Below are 22,010 nucleotides of genomic sequence, written 5' to 3' on the forward strand. Positions count from 1 at the left end.
AGATTTAGGCAGCAAGACTTGGATGGTATTCCAGCTTGTCGCCGAGCAAACTCTAGTCCACAAATTCGAGCGTCAAAGGCAGCACATCTTTGGCACATGATGGGAGGTTAGTCCATGGTTTTAGCAGTTGCAGGCCTTTGGCAGTTGATGGGAGGTGCCTTTGTGTCAACGTGCGCTTTCAAATAAGGGGCAAATATTGTGAAATTTTTGTATTTATTTTGTTTTATTTTAAAATATGAAAGTCAAATAATTTTTTTATGTTTTCTTGGGAAATTTTTTGGATGTGAATAAAAGTGAGAAACTTTAATTGCAATTAAAATATTGTATAGTTAACTGAACATATGGTATCAATAGAAGAAGAAATCATATGCAGTATAATACCCTTTGTATAGATAGCTTTATTTGAGGTGCTTAGCTCAAGGTTAAACTCTTGACCTTCACCAATATCTCCAAAACTTCTCTATAAAGAAAAATCTTCAAATCTAGACGGTAAGATTTTTCGCACTCTAACAATGTTCTCTACTTTCGTTTTTCATTTTATGTTTTTTTTCGGAAAAAAAAAATTATTGATTTCTCATCATCTTTGAAACATATTTTTTTTATATGCCATTCATCAATCAATTCAAATATGATTTGATTAATTTAATAAAGAGTATTGAAATCTGTAACTTACTAAATACAACAATATAAAATAATAGAGTGAGTGTGATTTTTTAAATTTGGAGAATCAAATTCAGTTTCTAATTTAAAAATGTAAATCAAAGGATATCTTGAAACTTATTTTTAAGCATTAACTATTTTAATTAAAAAAAAATTATTTAGAGTCTGTGAAGATGCTCATACTTGTTAGGAACAAAAGCATAACCCCATTCATTCGAGTAAAAAGTTTGATTAGTCACCTAACTTAGCACTATGTCACATTGTAGTCACTGAACTTTCTTTCGCGGTTGAACGGTCACTCAACTTCAAAACTCGCCACTCTATCCATCACCCAGCATCCCCCCCATTTGAAACTATCTCACGTGGCTTGACGGCGGCCGACGTGGCAATCGACGGCGTGAAAATCGGACATGGTGGATGCGATTTCAATTTACAAACACGATCCTTCACTTCCAATATGAAATTCCGTCACTCCATTACCCGTAATTCAAGGTCTGAGCCCTAGATTCATTTCTTCTCTCCCAATTCGATTCGTCAGACTTGGGAACACCGGACTCAAATGTTTCTCCGTCTTCGCAGCAACGACAGAAGTAGGTTTCTGTGATTTTCAATCCATAAGTGGTTTGAATCTGAATGTCATGTTGGTTTGAATTTGTTCCATGTAATCGGTTTGAATCTGAGTTCGTCATGTTTGTTGAGTACTTGAATCTGAATTTTCATGTTTTAGGAGTATCTTATCATCTATTAATCACTCGTGCCATTCCGTTTTGCATTTAGAATTGGATTAGGCATCTTTTGGAATTCTTTATAATTTATTCACCACGCACTTTATTTCTTTAGAAAGTTTGAATTTGTACAATTTTCCAGTTTTCTGTATTATTTCCTCAAATATGAAAATATTTGCCAAAATAATCGAATTTGTTGGGTACTTGAATCTGAATTTGTCATGTTTTATGCCCCTCGTGGGGTGATCGAGTTGGTGGAATGCGTGAGTGCGGAGACCATTGGTCACGAGTTCGATTTTCCCTATTAACACTTTCTCGGTTAAACCTATCGCACCGGACTTGTCTAGTGTGGTTTACCTGACTGGCATGGTTTGCAGGCTATTGAGCTTGAGGGTTTACCCAGTTCGCACTCGAAGGGTAGCGGCTACAGGTTCCCCCATTAAAAAAAAAAAATTGTCATGTTTTACTCAAATTTGATCCATACTCTGTTATTGAATTTTGTTGAAATTGGAATTTTGCAATTGGAATGTTGGTTGAATCTGGATTTGTTAGCTCTTTGAAGTGGACAGATAATTATGAGATTATCTTCCACAGTTCCACTGAGTGTTATTGAATTTTTTTGCAACTGGAATGTTGGTTGAGGAGGCTGCAAACTGGTAGTCTTTGTTTTGATAGGCAATTATTGAAGTCTCTGTGTATTTGTATGTCATGTAATCTGCCAGAAATTCTGCATTTAGTATTGGAATTTAATTTAATTTTAATGATGGGGGTGTTAAAGTTGATGGGGATTATGAACATGTTATTACAAAATTTGATGATATTTTCAAGATGTCAAATAAGAAAGTCGAAGTTGATGTATTTTATACAATTAAAGTTGATGTAGAAGACCAATCATTCTGGTGTTAAATTTAGAGTGAGTGTTTACTTGGTGTTAATTACATTATTTTGATAAGGATTCCAATGTACATGCGAAAGTTTTAAGTTTATAAACTAGATGTGCTTGCTTGACTTGATAGGGTAAAATTTGATGTGTTGGGAGAGAGCTGCACGCATCGACTCTTAAAGATGGACCAGCAGCCACTTCATATAATATTCCTACGGACGAAGCTAACTTCGAAGTGTTCGTGGATAAGCTGCAATACATAGACGATGCCAAATATTCAAGGTTGAGATTGAAAAGGGCACGAAGAAGACGACTTGTTAACACTTTGACAACAACGTCCCTGCAGTCTTCAGGCAATACCAAACGGGCAGATTAATATTTGAAGGATAGGGCAGCTTATTTGGACTCATATTGTCTTGCCTTTTTGTCTAGCTATGGAATGGAATTTATAAATTTTTGTGGATAGTAACATGCCAAGTAAAAAAAAAAACCTTGCAGTGTTGACGTTGCTTATAATTCCGGTATTTAACATAGACTATGTTGTGATAGCAATGATTCCAGTGTGTCATCAGATGAATTATATATTTTTGTTAATGGTCGTGTTTCAGAATAGATGAAATAGTGTTTTTTGCACCCCACCCACTCGGATCGCAAAGAAGATGAGCCAAGCCAAGCTGGCTAAGCAGATAAATGAGCAGCCATAGGTGGTTCAAGAGTATGAGAATGGAAAGACTGTGTCAAACCAAGCTATGCTGGTGAAAATGGAGAGAGTCTTGGCTGTGAAGCTGAGATGGAAAGTTGTACATAAATGATGATTATAATTGAATATTGATATAACTAGTCTTCGTGTTGATTTAGAACAAGAGAGGGAAAAAGCACAGAAAATTAGTATTAGTTTTGAAGATTGACAGGAAAATTGAGGGAATTCATTGAAAGTGTTTACTGTAAGTAGAATAAGTGCTTATATATCCTAAATTTAATTTCTAGTGACGAAGAAAAGAAATACAAAGGTTGAATCATATTCTATTTTGGAGAAAAATTCAAAATGATGGGGACACTTGATGCACAATTAAAGTCGAAAGATCCAATGATTAAACATCAATCCTAACAACTGATTTGTATAGTGATAAAAGCTCACATTCCCAGCATAAAGTTTATTATCAAGCATTAAGATACATATGTACAAAACAGTTAAGCTACCCCATTGAATAAAATGCTAAATCAGAGAAGCTTTGCTTAAAAGAACCAGTAACACTACCGATGACCTTTATCCTGTTAAATCTCCCAATTGCAATATCAACTCTGTCATGCAACTGATGCAAGAAAGATTAATTAGCTGATCAAGAAATCTGTGGAAACACGTTTCAACTTTTAATATACCAATATACCATAAAATCTCTCTTGGGGCAAATTTATTAGTCCCATCTTTGGGATCTTCTTCCTATCAATTTAATTTTAATCTTGTTCATGGGATTCTAGCCTCTTCGCATGCTACACAGAACTCTGCCAAATAGATTCCATCAAGATAATATCTATAAAACCGCTTCTAGGCCAAAATAGCTATTGCTGTTGTAAAATAAAATTTGGCCTATGTTTTCCTTTATAGCTCTAATAATTAATTTCCCCAATCTACATGAACCAAATGTAAATGCAGCTCCATATAATGTGGATAAAGAGTAGGATTGTAGGAACATGAACTCCACCTACAAATTCGGTTCATACTTTAATTTATACTTTTTTCATGTGTTTTGGTATACAAATACACGAGTTTTCAATAATTAAACATTTATAAGCAAAAATTAAGCTAAGCATAATCTGATGGTGCAAACTAAAATACTCATCGATCATTCTGGCAAATATTTTCATATTTGAAGAAATAATATAGAAAACTGGAAAATTGTACAAATACAAACTTTCTAAAGAAATGAAGTGCGTGGCTAATAAATTATAAAGAATTCCAAAAGATGCCAAATCCAATTCTAAATGCAAAACGGAATGGCACGAGTGATTAATAGATAATAAGATACTCCTAAAACATGACAAATTCAGATTCAAGTAGCCAACAAACATGACGAACTCAGATTCAAATCGATTACATGGAACAAATTCAAACCAACATGACATTCAGTTTCAAACATTAATGGGTTGAAAATCACAAAAACCTACTTCTCTCGTTGCTATGAAGACGAAGAAACACCTGAGTCTGGTGTTCCCAAGTCTGAAGAATCGAATTGGGGGAGAAGAAATGGATCTAGGGCTCGAACATTGAATTAGGGGGTAATGGAGTGACGGGATTTCATATTGGATGTGAAGGATCGTATGTTGTAAATTGAAATCGTGTCCACCATGGCCAATTTTCACGCCGTCGATTGTCACCTCGGTCGCCGTCAAGCCACATGAGACAGTTTCAAACGGTGGGGATGCTGGGTGATGGATGGAGTGGCGAGTTTTGAAGTTGAGTGACCGTTCAGCTGCAAAAGAAAGTTCAGTGACTACAACGTGACATAGTGCTAAGTTAGGTGACTAATCAAACTTTTTACTCCATTCAAGTAAAAAGTCATAGAATGTTTGTCTAACACGCCACCGAAGGGCTACCGATATACAAATTAATACCATCTTCGGGAGCTAAATACTCTTTCATCTATGGTTGCGGATATTGGCAAAACAATTAACTCACTATGCGTTGATTAGATTATAAGTGTCTTCAGAACTTAATTCCTAAGGTCTAATACCTATCGAATTATTGTTTAAGTCATTTTCGATGATTAATTAACAATTTGAAGTGCATTTCATCACTCGCTCCATCAACTTTTTATTGATGTTCAACCCCATGAAAATTAGCAGAATAAGACAATAGGAAATGTCCTAATTTCTTAGAATTGCAAAATATGAGGTAATGAATTTCAGCATAATATTCTTTGAGAATATTTAATTACAAAATGTTATGCTTTTCATGAGCAACAAGCGTACTTGGTTTCTCGGTATGAGTGGCACCTTTTTTATTCTTTCTTAGTATTTTTCTTGAATATTAAAAAAAAATAGAAGTTTTTTTTTTCTTTCAAAAATTACAATACAATATTGAGTTGTTTAACTTGTGTCAAATTGATAAATTACTTCAACCATATAACATTTGCTCTTCAGAAGTAATAGTATAATAATATTATTAAATAATACAGTATGAAAATTACACTATTTGGGACCAAGTAATATCATAGTGAAATATTAATGAAATATAAAATTGTGTGATGAATAACAATAAAATATTCTTCTAGAATATTTATAAATTCGTGAAGTTTTGATTTTTCTGGAATAAGCAATTTATTTTTAATAAAATTTTCATATAGATTATATCTCTTCATTTTTTAGAAAATAATATATATATATTTCAAGAGCAATAAATCAATAATGTTATGGTTTTAAGGAACAATTAATATTATTCTAAAATATTAATATAATTTTTTGCTACTTAATAAACAACAACAAATTATTATTTAAAAACATTCATTTATGTAAAGATTTACTCACCAAGAGCAAAAATATAATATATGATTAATTTTAATATTATATATTCATCAGGAGCAAATAATATTTTAATAGAATATTAATTCTGTAGAGTGGTATTTTTTAAAGAGTAACAACTTGATGTATTACTATGTAAAAGGAATCGATAATATAAGAAAAATGATGTGTGTGTATTATAAAGACAAGCATAATAAAAATAAAAATAAAAGAATTGACTCCCGATTCATGTGCAACCACACACGTATAAAAAGCATAATATTCATTATTAAAAACATGCATATTCTTCCCGTTCGCATGAAACCACATGAAAATAAACATTTTAACCTTTCAATGAATTGATTTTGATTGTGATATGAATTGGGAATGGAATTGAATTTTATTTATTTATTATTTATTTATTTTTACTTTTTTTTTAATACAGATGAAGTAATGTCAGCTTCGTTTTTCTTACAATAAATTATTTTTCCTACCTCAATTTGATAAGAGTTTTATGAGCAGAAAGAGGATTAATTAACATGTTTCGTACTGGAATTAAACCCACAAAAAAAAAAAAAGCCTATACAGTGGTTCTGAATTTATTTAAATTAAAACTAAATTTTATTATTGTACTACTTGCTTGTGATTAAAATTAAACTACCTAGATAGTGGCTAATATGTATATACAACTTACAATGTGGAGATGCCGCGTAGGCGTACTCTGTCATAACGCAAAGCCATAAACTTTGCAAAATTTCTTTTAATTTCAACAAAAGTTGGAATATTATTTTTATTTTATATTGCAATTATCTCGTGCGGGCTGTCGTGGGAAACAACCACCGTTGGCCGTCGTGAACGGCTGCGTCAAAACCAGTGGTCCGGCACTTAACGGCGCAACCATGGATCAACGCCGGCGAAGAAGAGGAAAATGTAACCGGAAAGAGGCTGGTCGTTCCCCGGTACGGACCGAGCCACTTGTTCTGCATGAAACGGTGCTTCCGCCACGGCGGGAGGTGCAGGCCTTTGCTCTTCAGCGATATCTTCGCCGCGTCGCTTGTTACCTTCAAAATTTGCTTTAAATCTTCAGTTTTACCGACATAAACCCTCGGCAAGTATTGGAGAAGATTCTCGTAGAAATTAGTAGGTCTCGCGATTACGAATTCCGAAGCAAAATCCAGATCGATGAAATATCTTTTGGAGTCCGAACGAACAACGTCGATGAACTCGTAGTTTCCGGCTGTCACTCCGCCGGATTTCTCCCATTTCGTTTTGCAAATAGCCGCATTGTAACCTTTATCCCTCAAAAACACCATCACATTCCTGCGCAAAATCTGTCTATTAGACTTCACGCTGGAAAACACTCCCAGAGATTTCAAAACAACACCTAAAAGTCCTACTTCAAAGGCATCTCTCTCACCTCGCAGAATCCGTTTAATGATATCTAAATTCTCCTCGCTTGAATAATGCAATGAAGGATCGTGCTCAGAATCCGACTCATTGACTTCTGGTGACGAGTCTCCGGCGTCGTCAACAGTAAAACCAAAGAAAATACCAGATAAACTCGGCGAGATTACGTGATCGTCTACTTGAGCGCTGTGTTCACTACCGCTGCTGGCATAACCTGTTGCAATCTTTTCCAGGCCGATGATCCGGTCCATCACCTTGTCATCCCACGGGTCAGTGACTCTCTTCACCCTCGTAAGACCAGACATCTTTCTCTTTCCGTTCTAACTTATAATCTAAAAATTGCTTTTTTTCGTTTTCTGAAACAACTTTTAGAATTTGTAAAAAGAAGTGTGTATGGTTTTTGAAGGTGAAGGATGAGAATGATGAGTATTTAAAAGCCGAGAAATTATGCATAAAAAGTGTTGTTCGAATGGAATATACCGAGGAACTTATTTTAAAAATAAATGATTAATCTGGAAAAGTGGGTTTTTGGTGGTAATTTAAAGGATATACCGGGGTGTATCCTAGTTCCGGTACAGTGCTTAAAACTTGAATGGATATCCCAGGGAACACTTGGATTATTCTCTCTGCGTCCATTGAAGGGCAACAGATTTGACCAAAAGAGAGTAATAGAACCTTAAGTAAATCCATAAATAAACAATTATGAGGCAAATAATTTCCTCTTCTCTATTATAGAGATATTTTCTGTCCACTTAATGGCGAGAATGGAATTTGGATGAAAAGAAAAATAATTTCAAGAAATTGAATTGTCTAGAACTTATTTAAATGTGAATTGTTAATTAAATGTATTTAATTGGTATAATTTTCCATTTGAAAAATGTTGAAAATTTTGGATCTTTTGGTGCTCGTTGGGTTTTGTTTTCCATGAAAATTATCAATTAAAGGAATAAAATTTTTTTATAATTGTGGATAGAATTTCTTCCTATTGCTGAAAATAAAAGAATTAAAACAAATTTAAAAAAATTATTAAAAGAAAAGTTGGAAAACCATTTTCCCACCAAAACCCAAAGAAAATTAAAAAAATTATTAAAAGAAAAGTTGGAAAACCATTTTCCCACCAAAACCCAAAGAAAAATAATTCTTAAAACCATGGAAAATCAGGTCACGCGAGGGGGTTGGAGGAAAATAAAATCCATGGAAAAGTTTGCTATCAAACATATCATTTTGGTGGGAAATTAAATTCAATTTTCTATGGAAAACTCAACCTATCAAACAGGCCCTAAGTATACAACATTCATTAGAACACATATGATAAAAAAAATATTATAATGTGAGTGATGTATTTAGCATCATTGGTGTTTAATATCAATCTAGTTGTAGTACCTGTATTATTAAATTATAGGTCCAATTAAATACAAGAATTTATGACCTATTTAATGGAATATATGATATATATTGACGCGTAAATTTGTGCTATATAAATATTATTCTTAAATCCATATTAGATGTCACTAAAATGAATAGAGTAATGTCATTTGATATTACAAGTGCTAAGCATCAGTTTAGATAGTATACAAGGTTCATTTATTGATAGATCACCTTAAAGGTAAAGAAATGAGTCACATTTAAGATGCATCATCACTTCTTGTTAGGGGTGAACACAGTTCGATTTAAATGATTTTTGACAAATTTTCAAATAAAACCATATATATATATATATATGAGTTAAAGAAATATAACTAGGAATTCTTCTCTAACCTTCCAAGCCGTGTGATCCAAGCTAAAGAGAAGATGGAAACTGTTGATCAATAGAAATTGATACAAAACCTCGACAAGTTAAAGCAATCGATAAGCTGGATTAGGTAGGAAAAGGGCTATTTTTTTCTTTTTTTTTATTTTTTAAACCAAATCAAACCACTTCACTTTCTAAAACAAATCAAATTACCTTTTTTCAGTTTAATTCAATATAAAATCACGGTTTAGCAAATAAAAAATAACATATATTGGCCCCAATTTTTTGAAATGAAAATGGATGGAATAGCCTTTTTTAGAAAAATGAGTGGTTGAAAAAGAATGAAAAATTTTCGATTTACGTATAATATTATTTTATGAAAGATTGTGTGGTTGAAAATAGGAGAGATAACAATGAAATAGAATTTAATGGGTGCCAAATCTAAAATCTCAATTAAAACATATATATAAGTAGCATGACAATATTACAAATCAAAGTTATATACTTCTGATCATTAATAGTGCAATATGGAGAGTTGTAACAGATGACAATCTTTGCATTAAGATAAGAAAAAACAGGAAATGTATTCATTAATTACAATTAAATAATATAAATAACAATAAAAGAAAATGAGTAGAAAGATGAAATAAGATTAAAATTTAGTTGTCTAGTTAATTGTGATGGACATTCGATGAATATGGTTCAGTATCATTTATTCAATATTTTGACCAATTTAAGAATTTTGCATTCACAACTGTGATGACTGATAAGTATCGGGTATGATTTGATAAATCAATTATAATGAAGAATTATTTAATTGGATGAAATATTGTGTTTAATTTAGGTTTGGTCTAATATTGATGTGTCTTTTCAATTGTGATTTGTTTAGTTTTAACGGGTATGATTTGATAAATCAATTATAATGAAGAATTATTTAATTGGATGAAATATTGTGTTTAATTTAGGTTTGGTCTAATATTGATGTGTCTTTTCAATTGTGATTTGTTAAGTTTTAATTAGGCTGCATAAAATTTAAGTTAATATATTTTCATATTTTTTAAAGGGTTTGACAGTTGAAACTATTTGTAAAAATTGAAAATTAAACCAAACCAAACGATTTAATTTGGTTCAAATCCAAACATTGAAGGATCCACATGGATCAAAATCAACAATTTTGAAAACGCGATTTCGATTCCATTTTTGGGTTTGACGATTTCGTTGTTTAATTTACTTGCAGCCACCTATACTTGTATAATAACACTAATTGTGCTACATAGCATTATTTAAATAAATTAGGTAATAAAGACGACTTAACGAAGGAGTGATGAACCAAATATATGGTTATCAATGTACTTCAATTGAATGGTAACAAGCTAAATTAGTTGTCGATTGTTTAAACTCTAATCAAGTGCAAATTTGACTTTTTAATACTTTTTAGAGAAATACCTTTACATTATTCTCTATGAAAAATCGTGTCAATTTGTCTCAAGAGACTCTTCTTAGTTAATTCAAAAAATAAAAGTCTCAAATTTATTTTGAGATAAAGAGGATAAATCCAAGTAAAAGTTTTGGAGTGGGGACCTGATTTTGGAATTTGGGATCCCCGTGAACGACTCTTGGCGTGTGGGAATGGGTGAATGAGAAACAGGAAATTTTATTTTATTATTTTTTTGGTCTAATAGCCATTATGTTGTCAAGGGTTGCAAGGAACAATTTCTTGTTGACTAAAAATTTGGAACGTAAAGTGTTTGCCACAATCGAAGTCGTGGTTCAGTGTTTTTGGACTACGCAAACTAGCCTGTCGTCGATGACATAGCACTTATAGATAGGGTAAAAAATTTTAAATTATTCTTAGTTTACAGTGAGGGGTTGAACCCATCTAGAGCCTGTTTGGGAGTGATTTTGAGAATTGATTTTTTGACCGTTTAGAGAAAAGTGGGGTCCACATGTGAGAGAAGAAGTCAAATATGACGGCTAGAATAGTGAAATAACGGTCAAAAAATCAATTTTTTGGGTGAAAAAATCGGGCCCAAACAGGCTCCTAGTAAACTCACATGGAATGGACTATTACGAATAAAATATTACAAAAAAAAAAAAATAAATAAATAAAACCCATCCAACAATCATTTTCTGGGTTTTGGAGGGTTCCCTGTACACCAAGAATAATAAAAAAATTTAGCATTCAAACATAAAAGTATTTCCAATAATAACATGGATTGCATTAAAAAGGTAGTTTACATTGTTTCCAAGAAGTTTCTTCCCAATGATGTAAGTATGCCTGGTGTCCTGGTCTATATCTAGTTGAAGTTGCAAGAGAAAAACAGATAATGTGAGAAATCTACCTAAATCGCGTAGAGTTCTTTATTTTTTTATTTTTTTTTAACACGGAATGAGTCATAAAAACTTGATCTCTCTCTCACCCTCTCTCTCTATCTCTCTTACTTCTTAGTTTCTCTCCCTCTTGTGTATATATATATATATATATATTTCATTTCTTTTTCTGAATAAACCCCAGTTTACTTTTATATAGAAATCATATTTTTCGCAGATTTTGATAAAAATCAATGGAATAAATAGTTGAAAAGTTGTAAATCATATGAAACGTATCATTAAAATTAATTGTTGACTTTAACATAAATTTTAATTGAAATTTTTAGTTGAAAAAAACAAGGACTAAATATACATTAAAAGCATAATTTGAAGTATAGACGGAATTTATTGTAGATGAAATTTGCATGTAATCGCTTATCTATTGGATATTAATGCCACATAAATCGAAAGTCTTTCTAATTATACGTCACATAAATAGCAATCAATAAAATGTATTGAAGATACTCTAAAACTTTACAACGAAAAGATTAATTTGCAAGATCACATAGTACAAGACAGATGTAGCATTTGCATAAGAGGCCTGACTTATATAATGTTATATGATACTCTATCATTCGCCAATTTAAAATATAATTAGCTTTTTCATCAAATATTTTATCTTCACATCATTTCGATCACTTCTTCTGATTTTTTTTTCTCTACAATAATTTTATTTTTTATTTTGCTCAGCAAATTCTTTTATTGAACATTAACCAGCAATGTAAAGCTAGAGAAATGATCCGATGACCTTCACTATATGGTACAAATTAGGATAAACAAATCCCTTCAAGCATTGGTTTTCTAGTTTAAAAAAAAAAAAAATCAAATTACTAATGATCATTAAAATTTCGTAAATGTATGATGTCATAGCTAAGTAATAGGTATTAAATTATCATTCCCTCGAAAATTATGTACTTAATTTAGTTCTAATTAATATTATCTCCAATCCAATAATCAATTTGATTTGAATGATTTTATAGTAATTAGCGAAACTAATCTAATGAGCACTAGAGATATTTGTAAAATTGATTAAAAATATGCACTAAGACTTCAAATATCCCCTTATTAACCCATTTAAACATAATTTAAGACCATGACGTTACTCAAGGATCGAGTAACCAACTTCATGGTTAGGTTGACCATTTGGATTGACAATGGTACACAATTGCAGAAAGGCAGGAGAATCAAGAATTGTTGATCACCAAAAGCTCGAAAATGAATAGCACGTCTTTCCACTGAAGGATAACCATCTTCATGGGTCCTCAAGCGTGACAAATTGTTTAATTTTGTCTATTCATATTTTTATTTTGTTTAACAATCTCTCTCTCTCTCTCTCTCTCTCTCTCTCTCTCTCACACACACACACACACACACAAAATTAAGCATATACTCAGATGTTACACTTCCATATCTCCACGAAATATGCTACCACGAAAAAATGCATTAAATACAAAAATATTTAATTTAATCATGTTAGATATTGTGATATTTCTATTTTTTATCGGACCTTACAACAATTGATATAAGTGCTATATTCATTAGTCTTTGTACAATTCATTAAGTGCATTAGACTTCTAATTATTTGAAAATACTCTGAGGGTCTGTTCGATTGCAAAAATGAAATTTGGGTGGAAAGAAAACGAATTCCAAGAAATTGAATAGCCTAGAAATTGTTTTACTCCTTCAAGATCAAAAAATGAAATTGGTCAGTCGCTTAAAAAACATTTAACTATTTTTTCAACTTGATTGTTTGATGAATTATATGTGTTCTTCACAATATAGGAAAATCCAATATACATTCATCGAGTATTAAAAGATTAATGGTTGACTATAAAACTGGACTATGAAAATTTTTGCAAAATCGATAATTTATTGTGTTGAAGTGTTGTCAAAGTTGTTGAAATTAACTTAGTGAATTATTGTTATTACTTATTAGACGACCTTTTGTATGAGAATGAAAATTGATTTTATTCAAATTATGACTATCTTTTATTTGTTAGTTTGGACTTTTGTGATTTTGATGATTAATAATTTGAATTTGTTAAATGTTTGATTTTTTTTTATATAGGTATATATTGCTAACTGAGCATATGGTGCAAATCTGAAAAATTAAGAAATGAAACTAGAACCAAATCAAATCAGAATCAAATGGTTTTGTTTGATTTTGTTTCCAATATCTAAAAGGAAAAAAAAATTAATTTGGTTCCATTAATTTTTTTTTTGGTTCATAATTAGGAATTAGAACCAAATGAAACCATGTTCACCACTATGTGTGTGTGAGTATGTGTATTGTAATCCGCAATAATAAAAAAGAAATAAAAGCTTGTTGAAGATAGCTAAATTCGTAAAACATTCATATAACTTCACTAAAAACAAAAAGATATTCGTTATAGAACTTGATTTTTAAAATAGCTAAATTTCTAGATGGCACTATAGTAGGATGGGATAGGGGTAGGTGGGGTTAAATGTGAAGATAGAATAATTTTCTTTTGTTAATATGTTTTAAATTGTTTTATGTGAGACTTGTATGAACTTTTTACAAAAATTTTGAACTCTAGATGCAATTTTTTAAAATATTCTATTTTTTTTCTATTTATTTATTCAGCGATGAGTAAATTAATCATTTTATAATGTTTTAATGGAGAAAATAGATGATAATGACCTTTAGCACAAAAAATGTTGATTTGAGGGTCCAAATGTCGAAATTTAAGCAATAGAGACGATTTGTACAATGAAGGAAAACAGTAGGGATATTTTGGACAATTATCTTTATTTTACAAAAGGAATTGATGAATGTAACAGAAAGGACCAACTTTCTAAGAAAATGTTGAAACAAGGGTGTAAATACTAAATTTAAAACGATATGCATGATTTGCAGAATAAATGTACCGATGAAAATGTATTTTACTAATTTCATTTTTTTTTCTCGTTTTCATCCCTACCTAGAGAGGCTAATGGTGCTCCTGAAGTACCCCATAGTGGAGTCAGGAGTCCTCAAGAAGTAGTGAAGGACAAAAGTTAATTAGTCTTATCTTATGTCCAAAAGTAAATTAGAGCTGTGTGATATAGGTTTAGAAACACTTTTTGTTGAACGATCGAACAACTCTTGAATGGTATTGAATTCGCACGTGAACGAGGCTAATATGCATCGTAAAATAAACAGTTCCACTTGTCGTACAAGAATGCCTTTCACTTACTCTTCTTCTTTCATTTCTCCACAAATTCACAATCGATCCCAACCTCTCCATTCCCATCTCTTCCATTAACGACGGCGAGCAACACCATCGAAATCATCTCCATTTCTGGCCAACTACAAAATCAGTGAAGAAGAAAAAGTGTCAACCGTAAAATTGATGATTTGTCAACATTGAAAAAGTTCGAACCATGCTCTGATCCTCCACCGTCGCGAACCGACCACCACGCCCAACTAAAGAAGGCACCTCTTTTTGTCTATGTATCTCAAATAAGCGCTTAACGTCTAATCTTTGGTCATAGGCTGACATTTCTTTGACAACCATGAATTCATTGAACTCTCATACCAAGCGGAATTGCAGACAAAAGTTTTGGAAAAATAATGGAAGTAGTTATACGGTTAGTTATTGTTTATGTAATTAAAAGTCGAAGAACAAATGGGATTGATTAGATAAATCAATTGTGTTGTAGAATTTCAATTTGATGGATTGACAGATTCAAAATTGAAGAATAAACGGGATTGACAAAATCAAAATTGGCACCGAGGTTTATTGTTGTTCAAATCAAATATGTTGTAGGCAGGGGCGGACCCACATGGGGTCATGTGGGGTCAAATGACCCCACAGTTTTCTGGAATTTTTTTTTCTTTTTTTTTTTTTTTGCTGAAAACTTAATTTTCTGTCCCAAAAAGTCCAAATCCTAAATTTATATCCATATCCATTATTTAATCCATAAATATATCATATAATCCACCGATTTCTTCCCAAACCGATTTTTCCTTTTTGTTTATGATACTTTATTCCAAAACAAAAAAAATTTTGACCCCACAGTTTGAATGGTTTGGGTCCGCTCCTGTAGGACTACAATTTGAGAAAATTGAAATGGCACCTGCAGATTTAATTAGAATGCCAATGTTTATGCTACTGATAACAATGTATTACATGAATTCATCATTTCATTTACGTGGTTGTTTACAATCTCAGCATGGGATGAAGGAATGTTGGAATATATCACAGTTGTCGAAGTAAGTATCACTCATTTGGGGAATGCACGAGAAAATGCCGTTGCCCATGGTGTCCACATGGATTTCAAAAATGTTTCAAGGTTGAAAAACAAACGTGTAAAGAAGGGCAATCATTTAACACTTACAATAATAACAGTTGATTTTTCCATTGGGTAGATGAAGGAGAATCAAGTGATCAATGTATGTTAGTTAACGAAGTTATGAATGTTGAGGAAAATGAGGAAGTTGAAGATTTGTTAAGCATGTTCGAAACTCTAGCCCGAATAATCAAGCTATGAGACGTTGATGTGTCATTGCAAATGACATTCCGCAAAGGAAAATGAGGTTTGGAAAGGAAAGGGAAAGAAAAAGGGACTATCTTGATTATTTCCATCAATTGATTGTTCGAGTTATATTCGTGTTTAAAGACTTGTAGGGCATTACTATGTACTTTGTATCATAATGTTCTAGAATTTATATTAAATGCATTTTATGTTTCTTCATTACATATTGTCAATTCTATGTGCTTGTTCGTAAACGATAAATGCTAGACATAAGTTGGTTATTTGAGCAAGAATGAAATCAGTGTAACACTCGAGATAACTCCAATTGGAAATATGCTTCATTGAGCACTTGACGAAGAGTACACATACAATTACAAACAATTACTATGTTATAGCGGTACACATTCTACACAAATACAATTAAAAGTTGGTAGTGGATCAAAACTTTACAAAAAAGAATCACTAAGTTATCCATTGGCACAAACTGTATATAAATACAATTAAAAATAGGCTACAAATCAAAACTAGTACAAAAATGGAAAATACAAAAGCTTCCCGTTATGTCTTCATGTTTCCATGGTGGTATATCATTCATGGAAGCAGAACTTTCTATTGGAAATCTACTTATTATGCACAGCGGAAATAGAAATAATTTTCGATTTCCACCAAGAATCGTCTTTGTATTTAGATAGAAACTGTGATAAAAATGTACCTTTTACAAGACCTACAAACTCCTTTGTCATATCTCTATTCCAGTAACTTGGATCTATCTCCCACAGCTGTCCAATTGTCCAGCTTCCAACGGTGATTCAAACAAAGAACAATATTGTAGTATTAGGGTTTTTCTTGTGCTAGCAAGAATAAATGAAAGATCTCTACAATTTTGCAAACCCTAATTATATTTATATAAGCCCAAACGGGTTTGGCCTAACCCGGTCCAACATTTAATTAACTAATTTAATTAAATTCGGTCTGTGAATTAATTAATCCAATTAATCAATTCAGGCCTATAAATAAGAAACCCAATTAATTAATTTATCCAACACTTGTTAAATTAATTAATTGACAAATCACAATCTTTCAATTCTCTTTTTGTGTGCGACTTATCAGGTTCCCGATCACGATATCTAACGACGTAAAATATTATTTTGATCTAATCAAAATTGATAAATTAAAATACCCTTTTTAATTTATCACCAATCATACTCGTCATAACAGATTGACATCTAACAATATGTCAGGGCAATACATGTGACGAAAAATGTTACGTGGTATGACAAAACCAAACTCGTTCGTTAACCGTGAAACTATAACCCCTTTGTCAATATGATCCGATCAATTACGAGATATGGAAGTGTGTTAATCTCGATTATCAATCATATCTTTCACTGTTTAGCTACAGTAGAAGTCCCGACACTATTGCAACTACAGTGAATTTTATTCATCTTTCTATAAGTAGTTAGATACATAAATTTTAGTTTGCAATTATTATTATTATTATTATTTGAACATTTATAGGATGAATATATGAATTCCGATAATTGAATTACAACACTAGGCCAACTTTGTCTTACCATAATTTCGAGATTTGAAATGTACTGTGTTGTTTTCAATAACATGATTTAATATTTTCTTGGTCGAGGTATTTTTATTAATTGTACTAATTATACGACATTTTTAATATTTATTAATATTTTCGTAAACGAAAAGTAATTATGTATGTAGTAATTCTATGTAGTAGTAAATCAAAGGAATAAATAATGTTTAGCTATATAAATTGTTAAGAATTAAAGAAATGAAGAAAATGATTAAATATTGTTCATTTGGTGAAACTTTTGATATAATGGATTGGAGATGATTTTTAGTTTAGTACAAGATTTGGTGTAATTGGTGTAGGATTGGAAATGATCTTATAAGATGAGAAATTAATGCATAAAAAATGGATCATCGAAATTCGAATGGAATATTCCGAGGAATTTATTTTAAAAATAAGCCCATATTTTACCAAAAAAATTGATATGTGGGTTTGATGAGAATTTAATTGGGCATTGGACAATTTAAAGGATATACGGAGGTATATGCTGGTAGGGTACAGTGCTAATAACTTGAAGACAGAGGTTGTCTGTCAAGGGACCATGTGGCCCTAGACAAGTAGTGTTTCCTAACTTGAATGGATATCCAATGGCACCCTTGTACTATTCTCGTCGCATATTCATGATCTGGACGGAGTTGATTGGGCTATGTGGAATTTTCAAAAATAAATTTTATCATATATAGCAGATAGTATTAAAAAATATTTTTTTCCATGGATTTTCAATCGAAAAAATCATAAACGAGTTAGAAAATCAAATACTGTTAGAAATTGAAAATTTAAAACCCATTAAAACAATCTTCTCAAGGACAGTACATTAGCAAATTTTGAATCGTTCGTTTGGGAAATCATAAGTCAAAACCTATGACTTGTCAATTGCTGTGTGTTAGACGGTGCTTGCATGGCAAAAAGGCCACGCCTAAGACCAATGTGCTAATTTAACATTCAACGAAAGTTTTGACAACTTTAAGACGCGTCTATGCTCATATAGGCACATCTTGGCACACATTATTATCATCATCATCATTATCATCATCATCATAAAAATTTTTACACTCATAAAATTTTGAATTTTTAAGGCAATTGGATGAAAGACCCAAAAACTATTAATAATTATAAAAAATTCAACTTTTAGGCCAATAGATTGCAAAACTCAAAAAGTTAGGGCGTTGTTGATTTGCGTTTCCGTTTTCTGTTTTAATTTTTGAAAACAGAAAACATTTTTTGTTGAGGGGCTATTTTCGAATTGTAGAAAATGTATTTGTTTTGTCATTTTTAAAAACAATTTCTTAAAATAGAAAGCTAGAAAATGCGTTTGGTTTAAAATTTTTAGAAATTGTTTTATGACATTTGTTTAATCAAATTATGTAGTAAAGCATGATATGGATTGAGAATCGTAATATGTGATTATGAATGGTGAGACTGCAACAAGTATATAATAGCAAGTAAACTAAGTTTTCAAGCTTAAATGCGGACAGCAAACAAAAAAAAGTTAGAATTTAAACAATAAAATAAATATATGGAATCATGTATGAGTCGTTGAGTAGTCATTCCATATTTGTGTAGCAATGTGAACTCTGACTTGTCCTATTTGAGATGTTTGACTAGCATCAAATTATATGACTTCTTGATCTTCACACAATTCCTACACATCTTCAAATATCATATTCTCTGATGGATATTGGGCAAAAAGTCTACCCAAAGTGTTCCTAATGAACGAAGTTATGTATTGTGCAACGTGCAATAGGAATGTGCCTCTATCTACTAAGTGTATAATTGGTCATTAACTTCAAAATGGAAAATCTTGCCTTTAATACTCCAATGCAACATTCAATAATGTTTCGACACAATGAGTGTCTATAGTCGAATAGCTCCTCCTTTCCACGCGGTCTTCCTCGTCCTCTATAATCACGCAAATGATATCTTCGACCTCAATAAGGAGCAAGAAATCCGGGCATATTTGGATAGCTATAGTCAACAAGATAAAATTGATCTGTAAAAGAATTATAATTTAAGACTGAAATATTGTAAAAATACTTGCCAACTACTTTTGATTATTAGAATCTATCTCCTCGTGGCATTGGAAAGTTGTTTGATGCGTTTGTAACTGCATCAATGAATACTCGAGAATCATTAGCGGTACCTTTCCATCCGGAATACACAAATATGAATTTCATATCAAAATCACATGTGAGCATCACGTTTTGTGTTATATTAGTTTTCCTTCCACGAAAAGATGTTTGTCTCAATGCAGGTGCCCAAGCTGAAACATGAGTTCCATCTATTGCTCCTATGCAATCCTATAATGTGATAACAAATGAGAGTTTATTATGCAAAACTAAGCATAGAATAAAAAAAAAAAAACCGTAAAGTAAGGATATTTCTGCAAGAGACGCTCATGTACGACATCTTGTTTTGTTGGGCGAATTATCTCCGTGCCGAATGAACAAATAGCCCTTAAAACTCGCTTAAACCATTTGATATTGTATGATTGGAATGTTGAAAGTGATCACCAATGACTCTATATCTTGTTGTGTGCCCTGTAATCATCAGAAACATAGCAACGCCTCTTCAACGCTCACCTTTTTTCCATCTCTCAATAATCTTTTCTCTTTCAAGATATCACAAAAATTCATAAAAACATGTTTCTGCATACGAAAAATATCATGAGATACGGTTGGATGTCCATTCAAAATTTCAAGCACGTACATCCTTCCAGTAAGCAATGATGTTCTACAAGGTATCGTATCCGTAATACTTCTTTCTTTGAAAAGAAAATAATCAAGCGTCATCATATCTTCAATAGCCACATCAAATTCATCGTCATCCGAATCATTGTCACACACATATGGAACCAAACTTGATACAATAGACATCCCTATACATAATATATTCAATGGGTCAGAGATATAATCATGTTGATTAGACTTTCTTTTGGGAGATCAGTCCAAATTAATGTCATTAGGATGGAAGCTCCACAAGCAGATTAGATTAGGTTTCAAAAAGTATCACAATAGAGAGGTCTCGGGGTTCTAGTCGCGCGCGCACAAACACACTGTATCATACTGTACTCCACCAATGCACGAGGTCCTCCTTTTCTTCAAGCAAACATCCAATTGACAGTGATAATCTTAATTTAATATGTATAATCCATTTTGGGCAGTTTCAAAATGTAATCTGATATAACCGAGTTTTGTTCCCCGACGAATATAGACCGAGGACTCAATTTCGTCGGTATGTGTATCGAAATGCTCGGGACATATGTGCTCGGGTATCATGTATGCCCGGGATATTAGCCCGAAGATTTATTACACAATCATTCGACACGTCCTCGGGCAAGCCCCTTTAAGCCTTGTCTTTGACAAGCCAATTTAAGCCTTGCCCTCGAGCAAGCCAATTTGAGCCTTGCCCTCGGGCAAGCCCCTTTAAGCCTTGTCTTTGACAAGCCAATTTAAGCCTCGCCCTCGAGCAGGCCCCTTCAAGTCTTGTCCTTGACAAGCCCCTCTAAGCCTTGCCCTCGAGCAAGCATGTAAGCCTTGCCTCTCACAAGCACTAAAATCCTGGAGCTCATAATCAGTACAATAGCGCAGCACAAGTATAAATCCCGAGGACATACATCCTGACCATATATCCTTGTATTTTGGTCCAAAGCTGAAAAATAAGAGCTCGGGATAAACTACGTACAGAAGTCAGTCACAATTCTTCGAATACCCCGAGGCAACTGCCCATCGTGATTGGTCCTCGAGATAATTCAATATAAACGTCGGGACAGATTTACCATCAAGGTGTTGAACTATTCGCTATTGTCCCCGGCATTAAGACTTGTTTAAAAATCAGATTGATTTGTTTTTTTTCAATCGTCATGATTTTTATTCGTCGGGATATTAATTCAATATTGTCGTCGTGATAATTGATCTTTTTAGTCGTCGAGCTAATTAATTGTCTTTATCGTCGAGATAATTAATTGTCTTTATGATCGAGATAATCAATCCTTCTCGAGGTATTGATTAATGTTCGGCGCATATGAAAATAGAAACACGACGATAATACAAAATAAGCTCGATCAAAAGAAAAAAAATAATCTCCATTAAGATCGGGCATTTTACAATTACAAAAAAATAACAATACAGGATAAGCTCGGTAAATTTAGGCGTCGGTGTCCTGACTGCCTTGGCCTTCCTCGGCATCATCGCCCTCGATATCGACGTCTTCATCCCCAGCGTTTTCTTCGGACTCTGAAAGATGAAGGTCATCAGCCACCTCGGGGATTGACTTCAGATCCTCAGGGCGAGCATCCGGCCTCAGGCGCATGAAAGCTCGAGCTTCCTTCAGGGCATGAAAGTAAGAGCCCATAGCATAATCACCCTTTAACTCGTTGAAGGCGTCAGACTTCTTGAAGTCCTCGATCGCTTCCTCTCGAGCATTGGCCAGCTTCGCATCAAAATCGTTTTTAAGCTGATCGAGCTCAAGCTTGGAGTGCTCAGCCTCAGCCTTCGCAGTACCGGCCTCACCCTGAGCACTGCGTAGATCATTTTGCATATGCTCAAGCTCCCTCAATAGCTGAGCGCGCTCCTCCTCGAGGTCGGCAATCCTTAGATCCCGAGCAGAAACGGCCCCCTCGAGGTCGGCCATTCGTGAAGACTCGTCCTTTTCCTTCAAGGAAAG

The 22,010-nt window shown here is 32.8% G+C and overlaps 1 protein-coding gene and 1 long non-coding RNA gene across 2 annotated transcripts; one reads left to right on the forward strand and one right to left on the reverse strand.

Annotated features, from left to right (window-relative positions):
- Positions 1 to 868: 868 nt before the first annotated feature.
- On the forward strand, positions 869 to 3,108 carry LOC111369743. The gene is made up of 2 exons (XR_002698244.1): positions 869 to 1,250; positions 2,402 to 3,108. It is a non-coding gene; the product is annotated as an uncharacterized LOC111369743 (long non-coding RNA).
- Positions 3,109 to 6,572: 3,464 nt separating this feature from the next.
- Positions 6,573 to 7,478, reverse strand: LOC111369100. The gene has a single exon (XM_022990584.1). The coding sequence runs from the start codon at positions 7,476 to 7,478 to the stop codon at positions 6,573 to 6,575; it is 906 nt and encodes a 301-aa protein (XP_022846352.1).
- Positions 7,479 to 22,010: the final 14,532 nt, after the last annotated feature.

The sequence above is a fragment of the Olea europaea genome, chromosome 20 (assembly GCF_002742605.1).
Source record: "Olea europaea var. sylvestris chromosome 20, O_europaea_v1, whole genome shotgun sequence".
Taxonomy (NCBI): domain Eukaryota; kingdom Viridiplantae; phylum Streptophyta; class Magnoliopsida; order Lamiales; family Oleaceae; genus Olea; species Olea europaea.